Source organism: Salvelinus fontinalis, chromosome 25 (genome assembly GCF_029448725.1).
Source record: "Salvelinus fontinalis isolate EN_2023a chromosome 25, ASM2944872v1, whole genome shotgun sequence".
NCBI classification, from domain to species: domain Eukaryota; kingdom Metazoa; phylum Chordata; class Actinopteri; order Salmoniformes; family Salmonidae; genus Salvelinus; species Salvelinus fontinalis.
In genome coordinates this window covers 32,290,694-32,315,075 of record NC_074689.1, presented here as the reverse complement: position 1 = coordinate 32,315,075, position 24,382 = coordinate 32,290,694, and the positions used below count along the sequence as shown (strand labels likewise).

The 24,382-nt window shown below is 45.4% G+C and overlaps 1 protein-coding gene across 1 annotated transcript; it reads right to left on the bottom strand.

The window, feature by feature from the left end:
- Positions 1-1,732: 1,732 nt before the first annotated feature.
- On the bottom strand, positions 1,733-24,060 carry tmprss7 (transmembrane serine protease 7). Its single transcript, XM_055881922.1, has 18 exons — positions 23,834-24,060; positions 9,928-10,153; positions 9,677-9,807; positions 9,461-9,528; positions 9,179-9,369; positions 8,652-8,687; positions 8,296-8,524; positions 8,054-8,178; positions 7,861-7,973; positions 7,670-7,776; positions 7,131-7,267; positions 6,404-6,511; positions 6,181-6,288; positions 4,641-4,757; positions 3,123-3,315; positions 2,587-2,855; positions 2,368-2,504; positions 1,733-2,192 (listed from the first exon to the last, which is right to left on the bottom strand). The coding sequence occupies exons 1-18, from the start codon at positions 23,897-23,899 to the stop codon at positions 2,025-2,027; spliced, it is 2,529 nt and encodes an 842-aa protein (XP_055737897.1). The 5' UTR covers positions 23,900-24,060; the 3' UTR covers positions 1,733-2,024.
- Between the last annotated feature and the right edge of the window lie 322 nt (positions 24,061-24,382).

Here is a 24,382-nt window from a genome sequence, read left to right as displayed (position 1 = left end):
CAGCTGGGTATTTTTTAGGCTATTTTCAGGAGGCGTGGCTTATTAGGGGTGTGGCTTTCAGCTAGATCTTATTGGCCAGCAGTTAACCCAGCAGTTTTTAAAGAAAACAATCCAACTAAGTAACGCAACTTTTGGGTCAACCAAACATATACAGTGGGGCAAAAAAGTATTTAGTCAGCCACCAATTGTGCAAGTTCTCCCACTTAAAAAGATGAGAGGCCTGTAATTTTCATCATAGGTACACTTCAACTATGACAGACAAAATGAGAAAATAAATTCCAGAAATTCACATTGTAGGATTTTTTATGAATTTATTTGCAAATAATGGTGGAAAATAAGTATTTGGTCACCTACAAACAAGCAAGATTTCTGGCTCTCACAGACCTGTAACTTCTTCTTTAAGAGGCTCCTCTGTCCTCCACTCGTTACCTGTATTAATGGCACCTGTTTAAACTTGTTATCAGTATAAAAGACACCTGTCCACAACCTCAAACAGTCACACTCCAAACTCCACTATGGCCAAGACCAAAGAGCTGTCAAAGGACAACAGAAACAAAATTGTAGACCTGCACCAGGCTGGGAAGACTGAATCTGCAATAGGTAAGCAGCTTGGTTTGAAGAAATCAACTGTGGGAGCAATTATTAGGAAATGGAAGACATACAAGACCACTGATAATCTCCCTCGATCTGGGGCTCCACGCAAGATCTCACCCCGTGGGGTCAAAATGATCACAAGAGCGGTGAGCAAAAATCCCAGAACCACACGGGGGGACCTAGTGAATGACCTGCAGAGAGCTGGGACCAAAGTAACAAAGCCTACCATCAGTAACACACTACGCCGCCAGGGACTCAAATCCTGCAGTGCCAGACGTGTCCCCCTGCTTAAGCCAGTACATGTCCAGGCCCGTCTGAAGTTTGCTAGAAAGCATTTGGATGATCCAGAAGAAGATTGGGAGAATGTCATATGGTCAGATGAAACCAAAATATAACTTTTCGGTAAAAACTCAACTTGTTGTGTTTGGAGGACAAAGAATGCTGAGTTGCATCCAAAGAACCATACCTACTGTGAAGCATGGGGGTGGAAACATCATGCTTTGGGGCTGTTTTTCTGCAAAGGGACCAGAACGACTGATCCGTGTAAAGGAAAGAATGAATGGGGCCATGTATCGTGAGATTTTGAGTGAAAACCTCCTTCCATCAGCAAGGGCATTGAAGATGAAACGTGGCTGGGTCTTTCAGCATGACAATGATCCAAAACACACCGCCCGGGCAACGAAGGAGTGGCTTTGTAAGAAGCATTTCAAGGTCCTGGAGTGGCCTAGCCAGTCTCCAGATCTCAACCCCATAGAAAATCTTTGGAGGGAGTTGAAAGTCCGTGTTGCCCAGCAACAGCCCCAAAACATCACTGCTCTAGAGGAGATCTGCATGGAGGAATGGGCCAAAATACCAGCAACAGTGTGTGAAAACCTTGTGAAGACTTACACAAAACATTTGACCTCTGTCATTGCCAACAAAGGGTATATAACAAAGTATTGAGATAAACTTTGTTATTGACCAAATACTTATTTTCCACCATAATTTGCAAATGAATTAATTAAAAATCCTACAATGTGATTTTCTGGATTTTTAAAAATCATTTTGTCTGTCATAGTTGAAGTGTACATATGATGAAAATTACAGGCCTCTCTCATCTTTTTAAGTGGGAGAACTTGCACAATTGGTGGCTGACTAAATACTTTTTTGCCCCACTGTATCTATTTTTTTACACTGTATGTTTGTGGTTAGGGTTGACTGGCTTAAGGGGACCAGTGCTAACGTGTTAATCTCTCCTGATCTTCATTCCCGAAACAGCTTTACATACTGTCCACTCATTACCTGGTATTTTCAAAGATGATATAGATGGTATAGATAGTATTTACATTTTATATGGGATTCATTGAAGTAGACACCAGAAAGTACACATTGTAATTTTGCAGTAACTACCAGTTGAATAGGACTATAAAATAAAGGGTGTTGTAATTGACTCAGGTGACGATGTGGCTCTGGATCCAGGTGGTGAACTTGTTGACACGGGTGTAGACGCCTGGTAGGTTGGGTCTGCCGCACCCAGCCCCCCAACTCACGATTCCTGTGAGGAACCATCGCCCCTCTGAGCCTGGGGCCCAGCACGACAGAGGACCCCCTGAGTCCCCCTGGGAAGGGCCAAAAGGGCACAGTAAGGGTAAGGATTAGGGCCTATGGGTAAAGGGGATAAGGGCAATAGACGATAAGGACATACTAAGAAAGGGGGCTAAATGGCACACTTAATGTAAAGGGCATAGGGGAATAGGAGCACACTAAGTCTGAGGGTGGTTGTGGGCCACTCACCCTGCAGGCGTCCCGCTGTCCAGAGGGGACTCCGGCACACAGCATGCGGGGCGAGACGGGGCCGTACCTCCTCTTACACTCACTCTGATCCAGCACAGAAACCTCCGCCTTCTGTAACGCTGTGGGAAGGGTCTTATCTGAGGAAAGAGTAGGGGAACATGATCTGTATGTGAGAGTCTTGTACACCAAACTCTGTATATCCATGGTTCTGTCTCTCACCCTCCTCAGAGCGGTACCCCCATCCTGTGACCCAGCAGCGGTGTGCATGTGTGAGGGTCTGTGAGGTGGCCGGCAGACACACGGGCTGGATGAGGAAGCTGAGGGAGGGAGGCCAGGGGTTCCTCAGCTGCAGCAGGGCGATGTCATAGTCAAAGGTCAGCCTGTCGTAGTACTCGTGCACAACGATGCGCTGGATCTCTGCCACGTGCCTGGCACTACCCTGGTACAGCATACCCAGATGGGCACTCCACTGGCGCGGGTCTGACAGCCTAGGGAGCGTCAAGAGAAAGTGGTTAAAGGTCAAAGATTATGGCTGAACAGGGATCATGTAAATAAACTTTATTCAATGAAGTGAAAAGCTACTGTCATTGCATTACTGTCATTGCCAGAGAAAAGTTGCATGTGGATGATGATGTTGGGCTGGGGTGAATCTGGTATCAGTCTGGTATCAGTGTGTACCTGGTCCACTTCTATTCAGTACAGTTGTTATAACATAATCATAATGTGGTCAGTCAGTCTGTAGACTGCATACACACCTGTCCCTGCTGAAGCAGTGTGCTGCTGAGATGAGCCAAACAGAAGAGAGGACAGAGGCTCCACAGTACATGTAGCCAGAGAAGTGCAAGCTGACCTGCCATGGCCACTCCCCCTCCAGGGCATTGATTCCACCGACCACCCGAAGACCCGAGGCCGAGTCTACTTTCTTCGCAGTAGAGGACCGGCCACAGGCTGTGATGCAGATCGTTAATAAAACTTTGGAAATGTGTGTGTGCGTGTGTGTGCGCGCGCGCGCGTGTGTGTGTGTGTGTGTGTGTGTGTGTGTGTGTGTGTGTGTGTGTGTGTGTGTGTGTGTGTGTGTGTACACATGCATGTCTCAATGTGTACATCATGTGTTTTTTTGTGTTTGTATGAATATCTCTGTCAGTGTGTGTATATAAATGTATGTTGGTGTGTGTGTGTAAAGTAACTGTTTGTCTGTGTGTAGTAAAGTACTGTACATGTGTGCTGAGTCGCTTCTGTGACAGACAGGTCTGCCGCAGCCTTATTAAAAACGATAGCTCTATGAGGTGTGTGTGTGATCAAGGCCTAGGCCGCTCCAATCACAGCATATTACCAGTAAACACAGAGAACCATTACAATCACAGCATATTACCAGTAAACACAGAGAACCATTACATCACAGCATATTACCAGTAAACACAGAGAACCATTACAATCACAGCATATTACCAGTAAACACAGAGAACCATTACATCACAGCATATTACCAGTAAACACAGAGAACCATTACAATCACAGCATATTACCAGTAAACACAGAGAACCATTACATCACAGCATATTACCAGTAAACACAGAGAGCCATTACAATCACAGCATATTACCAGTAAACACAGAGAGCCATTACAATCACAGCATATTACCAGTAAACACAGAGAGCCATTACAATCACAGCATATTACCAGTAAACACAGAGAGCCATTACAATCACAGCATATTACCAGTAAACACAGAGAACCATTACATCACAGCATATTACCAGTAAACACAGAGAGCCATTACAATCACAGCATATTACCAGTAAACACAGAGAGCCATTACAATCACAGCATATTACCAGTAAACACAGAGAGCCATTACAATCACAGCATATTACCAGTAAACACAGAGAACCATTACATCACAGCATATTACCAGTAAACACAGAGAGCCATTACAATCACAGCATATTACCAGTAAACACAGAGAGCCATTACAATCACAGCATATTACCAGTAAACACAGAGAACCATTACAGTGGGGGCAGAACAGAGCTACAGGGAAGCAGCTACAGTACTACAGTACCCCACTAAATAACTGCAGCATAGTAAATATACTGTAGATAAATGGTAGTGATTAAAGTGGTTTAGACTCAAGGTTGGATCATTTGTTTGTGTGTTTTTATATTGAGGTTTAGTTGCCATATATGGAATATGTTCACGATGTAGTTGAGATGAACCAAATGAATGGTTATATTGTGGTTGAGTTGTGGTTGCGTTCCGGTTGAGGACTCACCACAGTCCCTCTCGTCACTATGGTCTGGGCAGTCGGTGACTCCATCACACCTGGCGTTCTTCTTCAGGATGCAGGACCCACTGTTACACCTGTACCTGATGTCAGAGCAGCTCGTCTCTGTACAGCACCAGGGAACACACACTCAGTATACTCATCCACAATGGCAGATTAGTGATATACACACATATGGACAGAGACATACATTACATGACCGTAAAGTGTATTAAAGAGCAGTGATACTAGCAAGAGCAGTGTGCCGGTTTCTTATTTTTTTCTCATACACTACATGACCAAAAGTATGTGAACACCTGCTCGTCAAACATCTCATTCCAAAATCATGGGAATTAGATGGAGTTGGTCCCCCTTTGCTGCTCTAACAGCCTCCACTCTTCTGGGAAGGCTTTCCACTAGATGTTGGAAAATTTCTGCGTGGACTTAATTCCATTTAACCGTGACCATTCCTGAGGTCGGGCACTGATGTTGGGCGAATAGTCCTGGCTCGCAGTCGGCGTTCCAATTCATCCCAAAGGTGTTCGATGGGGTTGAGGTCCTCACTTTGTGCACGGGGGAATTGTTATGCTGAAACAGAAAAGGGTCTTCCCCAAATTGTTGGAAAAGGGGAAAGGGGGATACCTAGTCAGTTGTACAACTCGAGGATTCGATCCAGCAACCTTTTGGTTACTGGCCCAACGCTCTAACCACTGGCTACCTACCTTGCCACGAAGTTGGAAGCACAGAATCGTCTAGAATGTCATTGTATGCTGTAGCGTTAAGATTTCCCTTCACTGGAACTAAGGGGCCTAGCCCGAACTATGAAAAACAGCCCCAGGCCATTATTCCTCATCCACCAATCTTTACAGTTGGCACTGTACATTCAGGCAGGTAGCATTCTCCTGGCATCCGCCAAACCCAGATTCGTCTGTCGGACTGCCAGATGCTGAAATATGATTCATCACTCCAGAGAACGTCTTTCCACTGCTCCATAGTCCAATGTTGGCGAGCTTAACACCACTCCAGCCAACGCTTGGCATTGCCAATGGTGATCTTAGGCTTGTGTGCGGCTACTCGACCATGGAAACCCACTTCATGAAGCTCCCGACGAACAGTTCTTGTGCTGACGTTGCTTCCAGAGGCAGTTTGGAACTCGGTAGAGTGTTGCAAACGAGGACAGTTTTGTGAGCTTGTGTGGCCTACCACTTTGCAACTAATCCATTGTTGCTCCTAGACGTTTCCACTTCACAATAACAGAATTTACAGTTGACCGGAGAAGCTCTAGCAGAGCAGTAATTTGACAATTTGACTTGTTGGAAAGGTGGCATTCTATGACAGTGCCAAGTTGAAAGTCACTGAGCTCTTTAGTAAGGCCATTCTACTGCCAATGTTTGTCTATGAAAATTTTATGGCCGTGTGCTCAATTTTATACACCTGTCAGCAACGGGTGTGGCAGAAATATCCAAGTGCACTAATTTGAAGGGATGTCCACATACTTTTGTATATATAGTGTACACATATATAAAAACAGGATAGGATTCCTTTCTACCCAGAGTGCAGTTGGTTTCGTCCCTGCCGTCATTGCAGTCTCTCTCTCCGTTGCACATGTACAGTGGGTGAAGAGGACTGGAGCCTCCACAGTTCTTACTAGGCCTTGCTGAACAGGAAAATATCCATTTAAAGGAATATATCAGTTCTTAACAACAATTTTGATGATGTCAATACTGAAGTTCTAGCATGTATGATGCTGTTGTTAATTCCTGTTTACATACCGCAGAAGACCTCATCACTCTCGTCCTGACAGTCGTCCAGGCCGTCACAGCGTCGGGTCTTCTCCACACACAGCCCTGTGGAGCACAGGAAATGGCCCTCTGCACAAGCTGGGGGAGACAGGGGTGAGGGAAGGGGAAGACAGCAGAGAGGGAAGGGGGAGACAGCGGAGAGGGAAGGGGGAGACAGGGGTGAGGGAACAGGGAGACAGGGGTGAGGGAACATGGAGACAGGGGTGAGGGAACATGGGAACAGGGGTGAGGGAACATGGAGACAGGGGTGAGGGAACATGGGAACAGGGAACATGGAGACAGGGGTGAGGGAACATGGAGACAGGGGTGAGGGAACATAGAGACAGGGAACATGGAGACAGGGGTGAGGGAACATGGAGACAGGGGTGAGGGAACATGGGAACAGGGAACATGGAGACAGGGGTGAGGGAACATAGAGACAGGGAACATGGAGACAGGGGTGAGGGAACATGGAGACAGGGGTGAGGGAACATAGAGACAGGGAACATGGAGACAGGGGTGAGGGAACATGGGAACAGGGGGTATAGTAGGAGAGAGGTGAGTGAGCAGTGTGGTTCCTCTACTGTCTCATGACTATGGTAGTGAAATTAAAATAAATACATACATTAACAAGATGCAGATTCAGTGAAGGTGATGGGTAAGGAAGTAGTGAGAGAAGGAAGCAAGACAGAGGAAAAGGTCCTCATGAAGTTGTTACGTTGGCTGATGTTGAAGCTACTAGATTCGGCCTGGAAGGGTTGGTCAGAGCTTCGGGAGCTGCTGCGGAACTCCACCTCAGCGGTGGGGTCAGGGATACGGAACACTGTGGTGTGGCCTATGTAGCTTCCACAGTATCTATGGACACCAGCACACAATCAATCAATCAAATAACAAACCAATCTGGAAATCAATCTGTCCATCGGTTCTGGATATGGAACACAACATACACATAGTCCTTTTACCCCTATCTACATGTACAAATTATCTCGACTATCCTGTACCCCTGCACGTTGACTCGGTACCCCCTGTACACAGCCTTGAAATTGTTATTTAATTATGTTACTTTTTATAATTCTTTACTTTAGTTTATTTGGTAAATATTTTCTTAACTCTTTCTTGAACTGCATTGTTGGTTAAGGGCTTGTAAGAAAGCATTTCACGGTAAGGTCTACACCTGTTGTACTCGGCGCATGTGACAAATAAAGTTTGATTTGATTTAGATTTTAGGTTAAAACAGACACTCACACACACACTTACATGATCTCCTTGACCTTCCACCAGCCGTGCTCACAGGCCGCTATGTCCTTCAGCTTCAGCACATAGTTCTGGAACTTCAGAGCCACTCCCAGAGCAATGTGGGGGGTCTGCGGACAACAACACATGACGTCTGTTGACATTGCATCAATATTCGTCAGTGGGGTGAATGTGAGCCAAATAGACTTAAATACCTCAAATCTCCATATGCAGGAGCACTGAGGAGGCAGCAGGCTGGGGTAGAAGGGACTGGTGATCTGACCGGAGAAATCTGGCTTTGCCTGGATCTTTACGTAAGTCACACACTCTGGTAGGGAGACACACAGCAACGAGATAAAATATCAGTCTGTCAGTAGTATAGTATTATTGTGAGAGAATCTGTCTTACGTTCCTCAGCGATGGCCTGGAAGTGTCCTCTGAAGTGCTTGTTGCCCTGGGTCATCCTGAGGGACAGCAGCATGACGTTGGACGTGGAGACCAGAGACAGGGACTGGGACACGGGCTCACACACCCTGCAGGGTTTGGGCAGTGTTAGAGACTGTTCGGTCGGTCGGTCGGGGGTTCTGTCAGTCTGTCTGTCTATTCACCTTCATCCGTAGATCCATCCATCCACAGTCACACTGACTCACCTGTAGAGAGTACGCCCCCTCATGGGCAGCAGGGCGTCGTACACAGTGAGGGCGTCGCTGACACAGTCGCTGGGCTCAATGTGCAGGGAGGTAATGGTGAGGCGGATCAGAGAGCCCGGGGTAGACGTCAGCTTGACGTAGCAGCTCAGACCTCCCCATGACGAGTAGACGTTTAGGGGAACACTGGCGCCTGGCAGGCTGGCATACAGCTTGTCCACACACTGAGAGCCTGTAGCACAGAGAGAGAGACAAGGGCTTTGGCTTGTACTCTTACTCTACCACAGCCATGCTAGTAAGTAGGAAGATACTGAACATAATGTGGCAATAAAACTAACAGATTAATTGAGTTAACTCACCTGCTGCAATTGATGTATAATCTGATCGTAGAGCAGCTGAGGAGAACAAAAAGAACATCAACAAAGGATATATAGAGATCACACAAACCTACACACACATTCCACAGACACACACCCCACAGACACACCCCACACAAACCTACACACACACCCCACAGACACACACCCCACAGACACACCCCACACAAACCTACACACACACTCCACAGACACACACCCCACAGACACACCCCACACAAACCTACACACACACCCCACAGACACACACCCCACAGACACACCCCACACAAACCTACACACACACTCCACAGACACACACCCCACAGACACACCCCACACAAACCTACACACACACCCCACAGACACACACCCCACAGACACACACACACACCCCACAGACACACACACACACACACTCCACACAAACCTACACACACAAACACCCCACAAACCTACACACACACCCCACAGACACAAACCCCACAGACACACACACACACACCCCACAGACACATACACACACTCACCATTAACAAGTATGGAATCTATGTCTACGGGCAGGCCCAGTAGGTACCCTACAGAGGACCTGTTCTTCAGGCTGGTGAGGACTGAGTCTCTGAGGATAGCTCCTACACACTCCTCACACACGGCTGGGGTCTTCAGTCTCGGCACCACAAACACCATCCAGAAATGCACCAGCAGACCACCCTTGTTATCACTGTGAGGAGATGTATGTGTGTACAGGGGTTTGTTCCAAACAAGCACTATACCATCTTATTCAACCAATCACTGACTGATTCACAGTGTACCTGAGGTCTGATATGGTGGTGAGTTTGTAGAGTTTGGACACTGAGGACATTCTGTACACACTGCTCACCTGTGGGGGGATACTATTAGTAACCATGAACATAATGAAGGACTTGTATTTCTACGCTATAGATATAGATATCGATATAAAGCTCCAAGCTTAGGGTGTGTGTTTGCTCAGTGTATTTGACCACTGCTGAAAACAGTCACACACTCACCACGTGCTGTATCTTGTTTGCCATGGAAACAAACTCATGGGACTCTGCCTGGCGGTATTCGGGGATGAAATCTACGTTGGCAACACGGAACATTCCGGCAAAATACACTCCGCTGTTGCTCTCCCTGCGAACTGGGAATAAATATACAATGTAATGAACTATTCAAGAAGATTTAGATAACTAAAACGTTTGTAAAAATGTGTACATGTGAGAAAGACATTGCGTTTAAGTCTCCATGTAAGTTAACTGACATATGAAGACCCAGAGCAGTGACCACACGATGACGACGACCACAAACACAACCACGGTGATGAGGATGGTCAGGTTCTGGAGGTTCCACAGAGGAGCCCAGCTCTTCCTGGGCAGCTGGGTCCTGATGCGTGACATACGTCTGGCCCTGCTGCGGCCGTTGTACCTCGTACACAGCCTCTGGAGGGTGTGGTCTACCGTGGCCACCTCCACAGTCACATCCTTAACCTGGAGATCATACAGCACATCAGCAACATGTAGCAGCATCTCCCCACGCTGCAAGACACCGGAACAAATAGAGCAGAAAGTGACACTGTCTTTGTAGGCCAGTATACTGTAAGTTACCAACACTCTCAATCGTATCATCAACAGAGCGCAGACTGTTTAATATACGCAATATGTATGTACACTGTTGCTTATCAACCACAGATATCATGGTAACAAATGGTGTTTAATTACAGTTACAGTGGCACTTTATTTGCAGATATCATGGCACCGTTTTTTCCATGACATCTGCGGTTGATAAGCAACAGTGTACATACAGTTGATGTCGGAAGTTTACATACACTTAGGTTGGAGTCATTAAAACTTGTTTTTCAACCACTCCACAAATTTCTTGTTAACAAACTATAGTTTTGGCAAGTCGGTTAGGACTTTGTGCATGACACAAGTCATTTTTCCAACAATTGTTTACAGACAGATGATTTCACTTATAATTCACTGTATCACAATTCCAGTGGGTCAGAAGTTTACATACACTAAGTTGACTGTGCCTTTAAACAACTTGGAAAATTCCAGAAAATTATGTCATGGCTTTACAAGCTTCTGATAGACTAATTGACATAATTTGAGTCAATTGGATGTGTACCTGTGGATGTATTTTAAGGCCTACCTTCAAGCTCAGTGCCTCTTTGCTTGACATCATGGGAAAATCAAAAGAAATCAGCCAAGACCTCAGAAAAACATTGTAAACCTCCACAAGTCTGGTTCATCCTTGGGAGCAATTTCCAAACGCCTGAAGGTACCACATTCATTTGTACAAACAATAGTATGCAAGTATAAACACCATGGGACCACGCAGGCCGTCATACCGCTCAGGAAGGAGACGCGTTCTGTCTCTTAGAGATGAACGTACTTTGGTGCGAAAAGTGCAAATCAATCCCAGATCAACAGCAAAGGACCTTGTGAAGATGCTGGAGGAAACAGGTACAAAAGTATCTATTTCCACAGTAAACCGAGTCCTATATTGACATAACCAAAAAGGCTGCTCAGCAAGGAAGATGCCACTGCTCCAAAACCACCATAAAAAAGCCAGACTACGGTTTGCAACTGCACATGGGGACAAAAATCGTACTTTTTGGAGAAATGTCCTCTAGTCTGATGAAACAAAAATAGAACTGTTTGGCCATAATGACCATCGTTATGTTTTGAGGAAAAAGGGGGAGACTTGCAAGCCGAAGAACACCATCCCAACCGTGAAGCATGGGGGTGGCAGTATCATGTTGTGGGGGTGCTTTGCTGCAGGAGGGACCGGTGCACTTCACAAAATAGATGGCATCACAAGGAAGGAAAATTATGTGGATATATTGAAGCAACATCTCAAGACATCAGTCAGGAAGTTAAAGCTTGGTCGCAAAATGGGTCTTCCAAATGGACAATGACCCCAAGCATACTTCCAAAGTTGTGGCAAAATAACTTAAGGACAACAAAGTCAAATTATTGGAGTGGCCATCACAAATCCCTGACCTCAATCCTATAGAAAATGTGTGGGCAGGACTGAAAAAGCGTGTGCGAGCAATGAGGCCTACAACCTGACTCAGTTACACCAGCTCTGTCAGGAGGAATGGGCCAAAATTCACCCAACTTATTGTGGGAAGCTTGTGGAAGGCTACCCGAAACGTTTGACCCAAGTTAAACAATTGAAAGGCAATGCTACCAAATACTAATTGAGTGTATGTAAACTTCTGACCACTGGGAATGTGATGAAAGAAATAAAAGCTGAAATAAATCACTCTCTCTACTATTATTCTGACATTACACATTCTTAAAATAAAGTGGTGATCCTAACTGACCTAAGATAGGGAATTTTTACTAGGATTAATTGTCAGGAATTGTGAAAAACTGAGTTTAAATGCATTTGGCTAAGGTGTATGTAAACTTCTGACTTCAACTGTACGTACATACTGCATATATTAAACAGTCTGCGCCCTGTTGATGATACGATACAACACAGATATTCAAATTAAATTGGCATGGCTCCAATTTTGGCGATCAAATAGATATGACCTTTTTTTCTCAAGGAAGGCGTACTAAACAGGAACTGTGACTAGTACTGTTCTTGGGGACTGGAGGGTCAGAAACCAATGGGTACGGTGGGGAAGGAAGGACTGGTCAAATGGCCAATGTTCAGACCCATTTCCATTTTTAGTCGTGCTTAACGGCGGTGTAGGGAAAACTGGAGTCGACTATTGAAAGTAGCAGGGGAGTGAACGTTATTTATAATAAGGGTTACTGTAACGGCAGCCTTCCTCCTCTTCGTCTGAAAAGGGGGGGTAGCAGGGATCGGACCAAGAAGCAGCGTAGCTCGTGTTCAACATGTTTTAATAGACGAGACGAAAACACTTACAAATAACAAAATAACAAACGTGGCAAACCGAAACAGTCCTCTCTGGTAAAACGAACACAAAGACAGGAAACAACCACCCACAATCCCCAACACAAAACAAGTCACCTAAATATGATTCCCAATCAGAGACAACACAAAACACCTGCCTCTGATTGGGAACCATATTAGGCTAAACATAGAAACAGACAAACTAGACACACAACATAGCTCACGTCCAGCTCACGTCCTGACCAACACTAAAACAAGCAAAACACACAAGAACTATGGTCAGAACGTGACAGTTACATTGAGAAAATCTTCCCTCTCAAAAATGAATGGCCCTCCCTTCAGCTAAACATATTTTACCTAAACGCTCCATGAACGCTTAAAACTAAAAAGTGACCCTATCCTATACCCCAAATAATAATTAAAGCATAAAGTCGATAGCAGAGAACATGTCTACCGTTTGCGCTCAATTCTTGTACAGACCAGAGCTTTAGATATGCAGTTTTAGAAACTGTTCTTCGTCCTGTAAGCATGATATGGCAACGCAGGGATTTTGATAGCACACAGGGCTGCAGGCCAGAAGGTTGTGGGTTCACAGACCACCGTGGACAAGAGTAGGGGTGGAAAGACCTTTATAGTAAAAACATTGAGTGAATCTATGATCGTATTTGCAGGTCAGAGAAAAAAAAGCATTTTATAAACATTTCATGCAATTCTATGACATTTTACATATTAGCGGAATATCTTTTAATACCACACAAATTACCGAAATTGCAGAATGAACAGAAATAGGCCTACGTGCCTTTCTTATCATATTTCTCCAATGCCAAATCAGTGTGTCTTGTTTGCAATGAAACTGTCCTTGTTTGCAAATAATTAAATCTGAGATATTATTAGGAATCTGAGCATAGTACTTCCAAAAGTTAGGCCTACTTTTCCACCCTAGACAGCGTAGGCCTACCGACACAGAAACATTTCAGTTTTAACTGCTGGCTATTCTTCTGTGGCTTAACCCAACGACAGGTCACAAGTGTCTCCCTAAAAGCTGTCTGGGTTAAAACATGTATTGTACAGTCCCAGGCAAAGTTCATTTTTTGTCTCCTCGGCTGTAGAAGGTTGTAGCTCAGCCTCATCCAACCTCAGCCTCAACCCCACATATCTACCCCAATCTCTCATATTTTTAATAAGTGCTTGATATATGGAGTGTGCCCAGAAGTCTGGAAAGAGTCAAAGGTTATTCCACTACCTAAGGATAAAAACATGTGCAATCATTGGTTCTAATAGTTGTCCTATAAGCTTGCTGCCTGTGTTAAGTAAATTATTGGAAAAAATTGTATCAGTACAAATCAAGGATTATTTCTCATATAATGGTCTGATAACGGATTTCCAGCATGCATCCAAAGAAGGGCATTCTACGAATACGGCCTTTACACAAATTAGAGAAGATTGGTTAAAGAGCATGGATGGCAGGAAGTTAGTTGGTGCACTGTTGCTAGATTTCAGTGCTTCTTTTGATGTAAATGATCATGAACTGTTACTAGGTAAACTCAAATGTTATGGTTTTAAGTCTGAAGCTCTATCCTGGATGGAAAGATATCTATCCAGGAGAAGGCAAAAAGTGTTCCTTAATGGTAGCTTTTCAAACAGTAAATATATACACTGTGGTGTTCCTCAAGGAAGCTGCCTAGGCCAACTTCTCTACTCTCTTTACAGATGATTTACCTTCAGTAATGAACAAAGCAAGAGTGGTAATGTATGCTCATGACTCTACAATGTATAGCGCAGCATCAGAATGTAATGAGCTAACAGATGTACTGAGTAGTGAACAAAGAATGGTCTCTGAAGTGGTTGATATGAACAAATTGGTGTTGAACATTTCTAAAACTAAATGTATTGTATTTGGTTGAAGATATATGCTTGTTGATGATCCCCAATTGAATTTGTTGATGAATAGAACGCATGTAGAGCAAGTGAAAAAACAACGAAACTACTAGGTGTCATGTTGGACAAGGCTTTATCATGGTCAGAACACACACTACAGGTCAAAAGTTTTAGAACACCTACACATTCAAGGTTTTTTCTTTATTTTTAATATTTTCTACATTGTAGAATAATAGTGAAGACATCAAAACTATGAAATAACACATGTGGAATCATGTAGAAACCAAAAAAAGTGTTAAACAAATCTAAATATATTTTATATTTGAGATTCTTCAAACAGCCACCATTTGCCTTGATGACAGCTTTGCACACGCTTGGCATTCTCTCAACCAGCTACCATCAGGTAGTCACCTGGAATGCATTTCAATTAACAGGTGTGCCTTGTTAAAAGTTAATTTGTGGAATTTCTTTCCTTCTTAATACGTTTGAGCCAATCACCTGTGTTGTGACGGGGGGCGGGGGGGGGGGGGGGGGGGTATTGAATGAGTAGGTGTTCTAAAACTTTTAACCGGTAGTGTAGATAAAATTGTTATTTTTTTATTTATTTTTATTTATTTCACCTTTATTTAACCAGGTAGGCTAGTTGAGAACAAGTTCTCATTTGCAACTGCGACCTGGCCAAGATAAAGCATAGCAGTGTGAACAGACAACACAGAGTTACACATGGAGTAAACAATAAACAAGTCAATAACATGGTAGAAAAAAGAGAATCTATATACAATGTGTGCAAAAGGCATGAGGTAGGCAATAAATCGAATAATTACAATTTAGCAGATTAACACTGGAGTGATAAATCATCAGATGAACATGTGCAAGAAGAGATACTGGTGTGCAAAAGAGCAGAAAAGTAAATAAATAAAAGCAGTATGGGGGGTGAGGTAGGTAAATTGGGTGGGTAGTTTACAGATGGACTATGTACAGCTGCAGCGATCGGTTAGCTGCACGGATAGCAGATTTTTAAAGTTGTTGAGGGAGATAAAAGTCTCCAACTTCAGAGATTTTTGCAATTCGTTCCAGTCGCAGGCAGCAGAGAACTGGAAGGAAAGGCGTCCAAATGAGGTTTTAGCTTTAGGGATGATCAGTGAGATACACCTGCTGGAGCGCGTGCTGCGGGTGGGTGTGGCCATCGTGACCAGTGAACTGAGATAAGGCGGCACTTTACCTAGCATAGCATATTAAGATGGGTAAGGAAATTTCTGTTACAAGACAATGTTCAGAGTACTGTACGTCACATCTAGCACACTGGATCAGGTGATTCAATCCCTGGTCCTATCCCACTTAAATTACTGTCCAGTTATATGGTCATCTGCAGCAAAGAAATCACTCAAAACAGGGCTGCTAGCTCTTCATTTCTCTATCCAAATGAATGCATCAGAATCTCTCATGGCTTCACATTGTAAACAAATTACTATCCAGTCTTCTGATTTTCTTTAGGAATGTTATAGATTTTTTTTAAACACACAGAATTTTTCAGGCCAGTTAGTACATAATAGCAACATGCATAACCACCAAACCAGACAGGTAAGTTCAGGGCATCTAAGACAACCCAAACCAAGGACAAATCGACTTAAATCTACAGTTTTATATAGAGCCATAGCTGAATGGAACTCTAAACCAATGCATATTTCTAAGGCAAAAACTAAATCCACCTTCAAGAATTTTTTTTAAGACATCTAATGCGATTTAACCATATGACTGGACAGGAAATAGAAAGCATCAACTGAATGTTAAATGTGCTTCCTGTCAGGTAATTAAATTGTCTGTATTGTCTATTTGGTAAATGTTTGTAAGGTCTTCATTTGTAATTGTTTGTAATGTCTTACTAAACTGGTGTTGGACCCCAGGAAGATTAGCTAACGTTACGGCGTTAGCTAATGGGGATCCTAATAAAAATGTGCTAATTCTCTGAATGTTAAAGAAACTAAACCATGACATCCCCATATGCATCGGAATCACGTCTTTTCAGGTATTTTCCAGCTTGTTTCTAGCATAAAACATTGCGGACCAAAGGGCTGTTATAGATCACTTATTATAAACTGTGTGGGTCGAGCCCTGAATGCTGATTGGCTGGCAGCCGTAATATATCAGACCGTATACCACGGGTATGACGAAACATTTATTTTTACTGCTCTAATTATGTTGGTAACCTACAGATCTATGGCTATAGCAGCCTATAGCCTAATTTAATCTGTCAAACAGGTAGGCCTACCCCATATGTTTTTAATAGAAAGAAATAGGCTGCAACACAAAGCCCTCTTGTTGTTGGTAAAGTGTAATTAAAATGAAGACAGTTTAAATTAATTATGCCTACTCGAATTTTACTACTTTCAGCACCACTGTAACGGTCCTGACCTGTTTTATGTTGTTTTTTGTATGTGTTTAGGTCAGGGCATGTGTTTTGGGTGGGCAGTCTATGTTATCTGTTTCTATGTTGGTTTTGGTTGCCTGGTATGGCTCTTAATTAGAGGCAGGTGTTTTGCGTTCTCCTCTAATTAAGAGTCATATTTAGGTAGGGTGTTCTCACTGTTTGTTTGTGGGTGATTGTCTTCCGTATCTGTGTTATGTTTGCACCATACGGGACTGTTTGGATGTTCGTTTCGTTTTGATGTAGTCTGTTCCTGTCCGTGAGTTTTACGTTTAGTTAGTTAAGTTCATGTTCAGTTTTCGTCTACGTCGTTTTCTTGTTTTGTAATTTTTGTAAAAGTGTTTGTTTTCGTGTGCCGTCGTTACGAATAAAGAGATGGCTTATTTCCCTAATGCTGCGTTTTGGTCTACTGATCCTTCTCTCCTCTCCTCGTCCGAGGATGAGGAGAACGACAGCCCTTACAGAATCACCCACCACGCTAGGACCAAGCGGCAAGGGAAAACTCAACGGAGTAAGGGACAGGAAAAAAAGGAGCAATGGACATGGGACGATATATTGGACGGAAAGGGTTGCTACACATGGGAGGAGATCCTGGCTGGTAGGGATCGCCTCCCATGGGAACAGCTGGAGGCACTGAGGAGAGCAGAGGCTACCGGAGAGAGGAACCGGAGTTATGAGGGAACGCGTCTGGCACGGAAGCCCAAAAAGCCCGTAAGTAACACCCAAAAATTTCTTGGGGGGGGGTTAAGAGGTAGTGGGCCAAGGGCAGGTAGGAGACCTGCGCCCACTTCCCAGGCTTACCGTGGAGAGCGGGAGTACGGGCAGGCGCCGTGTTACGCAGTAGAGCGCACGGTGTCTCCTGTACGAGTGCATAGGCCAGTGCGGGTTATTCCACCTCCCCGCACTGGCAGGGCTAGATTGGGTGTTGAGCCAGGTGTCATGAGGCCGGCTCAACGCGTCTGGTCTCCAGTGCGTCTCCTCGGGCCGGCATACATGGCACCTGCCTTACGCATGGTTTCCCCGGTTCGCCTACATAGGCCGGTGCGGGTTATTCCACCTCCCCGCACTGGTCGGGTGACCGGGAGCATTCAACCAGGTAGGGTTGGGCAGGCTCAATGCTCAAGAGTGCCAGTACGCCTCCACGGTCCGGTATTTCCGGCGCCACCTCCCCGCCCCAGCCTAGTACCTACAGTGCCTACACTACGCACTAGGCTACCAGTGCATCTCCTGAGCCCAGTTCCTCCTCCACGCACTCTCTCTGTAGTGCATGTATCCAGTTCGGTGCCTCCAGTTCCGGCACCACGCACTAAGCCTCCTGTGCGTCTCCAGAGCCCTGTACACACTGTATCTTCTCCCCCTACTAATCCTGATGTGCTTGTCCTCAGCCCGGTGTCACCAGTGCCGGTACCTCGCATCAGTTATAGAGTGGGCTTTGAGAGTACAGTGTGCCCTGTCCCTGCTCCCGCAATAGTAGGAAGGTGCTTATCCTTAGCCCGGTGACTCCAGTTCCGGCACCACGCACCAGGTCTACAGTGCGCCGTATCCGGCCAGAGCCATCCGTCTCACCAGCTCCATCTGAGCCATCCGTCTCCCCAGCGCCATCTGAGCCATCCGTCTCCCCAGCGCCATCTGAGCCATCCGTCTCCCCAGCGCCATCTGAGCCATCCGTCTCCCCAGCGCCGTCTGAGCCATCCGTCTGCCATGAGCCTGCAAAGCCGCCCGTCTGCCATGAGCCTGCAAAGCCGCCCGTCAGGCAGGAGCCGCTAGAGCCGCACGGCAGACAGGAGCCGCTAGAGCCGCCCGCCAGACAGGATCTGCCAGAGCCGCCAGCCAGACAGGATCTGCCAGAGCCGCCAACCAGACAGGATCTGCCAGAGCCGCCAACCAGACAGGATCTGCCAGAGCCGCCAACCAGACAGGATCTGCCAGAGCCGCCAACCAGACAGGATCTGCCAGAGCCGCCAACCAGACAGGATCTGCCAGAGCCGCCAACCAGACAGGATCTGCCAGAGCCGCCAACCAGACAGGATCTGCCAGAGCCGCCAACCAGACAGGATCTGCCAGAGCCGCCAACCAGACAGGATCTGCCAGAGCCGCCAGAGAGCCATGAGCAGCCAGAGCCGTCAGAGAGCCATGAGCGTCGAGAGCCGTCAGCCTGCCATGAGCGTCGAGAGCCGTCAGCCTGCCATGAGCGTCGAGAGCCGTCAGCCTGCCATGAGCGTCGAGAGCCGTCAGCCAGCCATGAGCGTCGAGAGCCGTCAGCCAGCCATGAGTGTCGAGAGCCGTCAGCCAGCCATGAGCGTCGAGAGCCGTCAGCCAGCCATGAGCGTCGAGAGCCGTCAGCCTGCCATGAGCGTCGAGAGCCGTCAGCCAGCCATGAGCGTCGAGAGCCGTCAGCCAGCCATGAGCGTCGAGAGCCGTCAGCCAGCCATGAGCGTCGAGAGCAGTCAGCCAGCCATGAGCGTCGAGAGCCGTCAGCCAGCCATGAGCGTCGAGAGCCGTCAGCCAGCCATGAGCGTCGAGAGCCGTCAGCCAGCCATGAGCGTCGAGAGCCGTCAGCCAGCCATGAGCGTCGAGAGCCGTCAGCCAGCCATGAGCGTCGAGAGCCGTCAGCCAGCCATGAGCGTCGAGAGCCGTCAGCCAGCCATGAGCGTCGAGAGCCGTCAGCCAGACATGAGCGTCGAGAGCCGTCAGCCAGCCATGAGCGTCGAGAGCCGTCAGCCAGCCATGAGCGTCGAGAGCCGTCAGCCAGCCATGAGCGTAGAGAGCCGTTCAGTCAGGATCTGCCTGAGTATATCAGCCGGGACCTGCCCCTTGTCCCGGTGCTGCCCCTTGTCCCGGTGCTGCCCCTTGTCCCGGTGCTGCCCCTTGTCCCGGTGCTGGCCATTCATTTAGGGGATGTTAGTTTTAGGGTGGTCATTGGGAGGGGAAGACAGAAGCGGGGAGTGACTATGGTGGTGTGGGGACAGCGTCCAGAGCCGGAGCCACCACCGTGGTCAACTGCCCACCCAGACCCTCCCCTGGACTTTGTGCTGGTGCGCCCGGCGTTCGCACCTTGAGGGGGGGGGGTTCTGTAACGGTCCTGACCTGTTTTATGTTGTTTTTGTATGTGTTTAGGTCAGGGCATGTGTTTTGGGTGGGCAGTCTATGTTATCTGTTTCTATGTTGGTTTTGGTTGCCTGGTATGGCTCTTAATTAGAGGCAGGTGTTTTGCGTTCTCCTCTAATTAAGAGTCATATTTAGGTAGGGTGTTCTCACTGTTTGTTTGTGGGTGATTGTCTTCCGTATCTGTGTTATGTTTGCACCATACGGGACTGTTTGGATGTTCGTTTCGTTTTGATGTAGTCTGTTCCTGTCCGTGAGTTTTACGTTTAGTTAGTTAAGTTCATGTTCAGTTTTCGTCTACGTCGTTTTCTTGTTTTGTAATTTTTGTAAAAGTGTTTGTTTTCGTGTGCCGTCGTTACGAATAAAGAGATGGCTTATTTCCCTAATGCTGCGTTTTGGTCTACTGATCCTTCTCTCCTCTCCTCGTCCGAGGATGAGGAGAACGACAGCCCTTACAACCACAAGCTGTCCATTTCTGATTGATTGTGCCACAGCTGCTGCTTCACGTTTCAGCACCACAAAGTAAATGACTCAAATCTGGTTTATTGAGAGGTCAATAACTCTGATAAACAGGCCTACATCACAGGCAAGAAACATATTGTTTATAATAAAATCAATTATAGGAGTAGCAAAGCTAGTCTGCATGCATTTTCTAGACTAGACGTAATCGAAAATACATTTAGAAGAAGCCTTTTAATCTCCTCCTGAACTGCACCTGTAGGCCTACACAGTACAGCCATTGGTTACCCTGTAAGCCTACACAGCACAGCCATTGGTTACCCTGTAAGCCTACACAGCACAGCCATTGGTTACCCTGTAAGCCTACACAGCACAGCCATTGGTTAACCTGTAAGCCTACACAGCACAGCCATTGCTTACCCTGTAAGCCTACACAGCACAGCCATTGGTTACCCTGTAAGCCTACACAGCACAGCCATTGGTTACCCTGTAAGCCTACACAGCACAGCCATTGGTTAGGCAGCACACAAAACCGTTTTTGATCAGCAGAGCAGACCAAGGCTCAGGGTTGGAATATCCATTGCAGTGTGTAATGCAGCCTAGTGTTATTTACACCTTCCCAGCAGCTCTCTTAGAAATATAACTTTGCTCTGTGCTTCTCCGAGCATGCACTTCATAGCCTATCAGCTTTGGATCATTTGATTGAGGCCACACTAAATAGCCTATAGGCGCACTTGACATTGTGCGCCCAGCGGAGAGTCAGAGAAGAGGTGCGGCATCAGGCACCCATCGATGTATAGTCTAATAAGCAACTAATACTAAAACACTGAGACATATAGTCATTCAATCAATTACAAATTGCATGACCCTTCCCTGGACTAGATTTAAAAAAGACTAAAGCCTCCTCCTTGACTGAAATTGAAAAAGCATGACCCTTCCCCATTTTCCTCCAGGTACCCATTATGTAAATGTCGGTCCATCCCTAGGCTGGATCACATGGAAAACCCACATGTAACAGGTTGCATGAGGAGGTACCGGTATGTGTTCTGTTTTAATGTCTCAGGTCTTGGCGAGGTGCCAAGTAACCCCATCAGCTCCAAAACGCTCTTGCTCTGCATTATTCATGTGGCGTCATCCCATCCTGTGCGTGGAACTTAATCCAACATGAGATAATTGGGGGTATAGATTCTCTCCATGGAGACGAACATGGAAACGACCATAGCCGCGGGAAGTAGGAGTGCTGCAGCACTCCCTGAAAAATCTGAATTTAAAAAAAAGTATTTTAATAATAAAATATTATTATTTATTTATTTTCCTCACAAAAATAGTACACTGGCCCTTTACTAGTCCTATATTAGCGGGCCCATATAGCGGTCTGTAGCGCGAGCAATTTTTTTTAAACAATTCTTACAAAAGTAGTACACTGGGCCTTCAGTCCTGTATTAGTGGACCGATATAGCCTTCTGTAGCACAGCCCAAAAATGTTTTACAGCCCGGCAATATATCGCCGTTTATTCCATAAATCGTGCATGCATTGGATTGCAATGCTGGTGCGGTAAAATGATCCAGTTGAATGCATTACAGTGTAGGCAAATCCAAGTGTAGGCTATGACACAATGTAAATGGAGAAGGCGGCTAAAACCCTGTTCATAATGAGCACGGGATGGTTGCAGTTTGGCTTCTCAGATTGATGAAGCCAGCGGGGAACACATGCAGCATACAGACACCCCTGTCTACAGACCCACCATAGATCTTACTTGCAGTGGTGTAGCGCCCAAAAAAATATGTAAATGACGTCACCATTCCCGCAAAGTTTGTATGGACAGATGTAGTCTATCGAATAGCCTATCATGTCTCTCCAATGCTGTTCCTGGAGCGCTACCATCCTGTAGGGGTCCACTCCAACCCCAATTATTTTAAGAACCAGCTAATTATTACAATCAGGTGCGCTAGATTAGGATTGGAACAGTGTTGGAGGGAGAGCCCTGTTATAAAATCTGCATAAAATGCATCCTCTAATTGCAACGTCTGCCTACGCCCACACATATTGCCTCAAGAAAATGTTATATTTTTAATACCCTCAAACACCAAGATAGGCATACCTAATTTCAAAATAGGCCATTATCACTGGCAATTGTGAATGCTAATTATTCACGTTTTAACGGTAAAACTGCATCTCCATGCCAATCTTTTGATTGATCTCAATCAGTTTAATGTGAATCAGCATTTCCATCTTCCTGAGTTACTCCTTCGTGAGACAATTAGAGCGGATGATGTTAACAAACTATTAGCCTTTCTTGTATTTTGTTTCAATTAAACCATATATCCTGCATAGTGGCTCTGAGTTTTAGCGCATTCTATATTTTTTGACTATTCAGCTTTAGCTAACCATCTTAAAATCTCATTAGAAATTAGGTGTTTTTGGTGTAACAGTAGTGTTATAGGCCTGCTATGCTATTCGGTTCTGTTATATAAAATACGAATTAATCGTTGTGTGATCTTGCAAGACATTGACTCAGCTTTGATCTACCTTTACTAAACGAGCACCATTGTGAGAAGTGATAATCTACTATTTGTAATAATAATAATAATAATAATAAGTGATGAGTAGGAATATTATGTAACAGATCTGGATGAGGGTTATTTTAAACGGTTTTAAAATAACCCTCATAACCCTCACCCTTCCTGATTTTAGCCGTACAGCGCTAAACTTTGATTTGATTAGCTTGAATACATGGTTAAAATATTCCTATTACAGAATAAAATAAAACAAAGGGCTGAACTATCATTTAATAATTTAATAATTAAATCAATTGTCCAAGTAGTGAAGATAAATCATTACTACACATAATTGCTGGACATTTGTTTGAAAATAGCCATAAAAGCAAGCTTTTGGTGTGGTGTATTCATGCCACTCAATAAACTATAACCTAAATGCATTACTACCTCCAACTTGGCCCAATTCACATTTCCAATTTCCCACCCTGACATAGCCTGCCCTAACGGGCCCTGAGTCTCAACCAATAGTCAATGTAGGCTAAAGGTCCCAAGCAGGGCTACAGCAAAGGCTCTTGGGCTTTACTGTGGACACTGGTTTGGGTGTCCTCAGAAGAACGGTGTCGCTGTACCCAAGTGGTCACATATCTTTCTGGGTTCTCCCCCCCAACGACTCCTTTATACGAGTCAGTCACACACTGTAAACGTGTTTATTTTAGTGAATGGCCTAAAACCTACGTTTTCTATTAAGGTACTTAAAGCAAATTTTATGGAGACGAAAAGTGCGTAATCATTCCAACGCATCGGCTTCTCGGGTGATATGACAACACAATTACAGTTTTACTCGTTACTTGTTTTGGTTGTTAAAAATTCGAATTATTCCCATTCACCAACAGCAGGTAATAATATTCCAAGAATATGCTATACTTACACTGGTACTGTCTCCGTTATTGCCATCTCTGTCATCTCCGCTCGTCAGCTCGCGCTCTGTCCCCATGACACCGGCACAGGGACATTACTTCGCGCCTCTCATATCATCCGATTGTTCGCTTCTGAGTGAGATCGGTCATTTCTACTGTTCCACTCTAAAATGTCAAATATAAAGATGGAAAAAGCAGCACCCCTGTGTACTGGTTTAACCGTGCTGCTGTGGGGCGTCTCGCTATCTACCCTGAGCCGCCAGGTGAATGTAACCAGATCCGACCGCACAGGTGAGGAAGCAGCGACTAGCTGGGGCTCCTTCAGGGTTTCCACTAGTTACCACAGCCACAAAGTCTACATAGGTTATATCGTTAAAAAAGTATGTTAACAAACATTTGCTTTTTGGTCTTAATTTAAGGTTAGGGTTTGGTATAAGATAATTTGTAGAAATTGGCGGGTTTGTAACTTTGTGGCAACTAGTGACGACCCTCATTCATGTTGACAGAATTCATATGATTACAGCAGATGTTACATATCTTTGAGAGATACATTTCTCACA

Excerpts from the sequence above, each read along its gene's own strand:
- tmprss7 (XM_055881922.1), bottom strand. The coding sequence starts at position 23,899 with ATGGGGACAGAGCGCGAGCTGACGAGCGGAGATGACAGAGATGGCAAT. Across the intron at positions 8,179-8,295 it reads AGGGGGCGTACTCTCTACAG|GGTGTGTGAGCCCGTGTCCC; the intron begins GTGAGTCAGTGT and ends CAAACCCTGCAG. Across the intron at positions 2,505-2,586 it reads GGGGTACCGCTCTGAGGAGG|ATAAGACCCTTCCCACAGCG; the intron begins GTGAGAGACAGA and ends CTCTTTCCTCAG.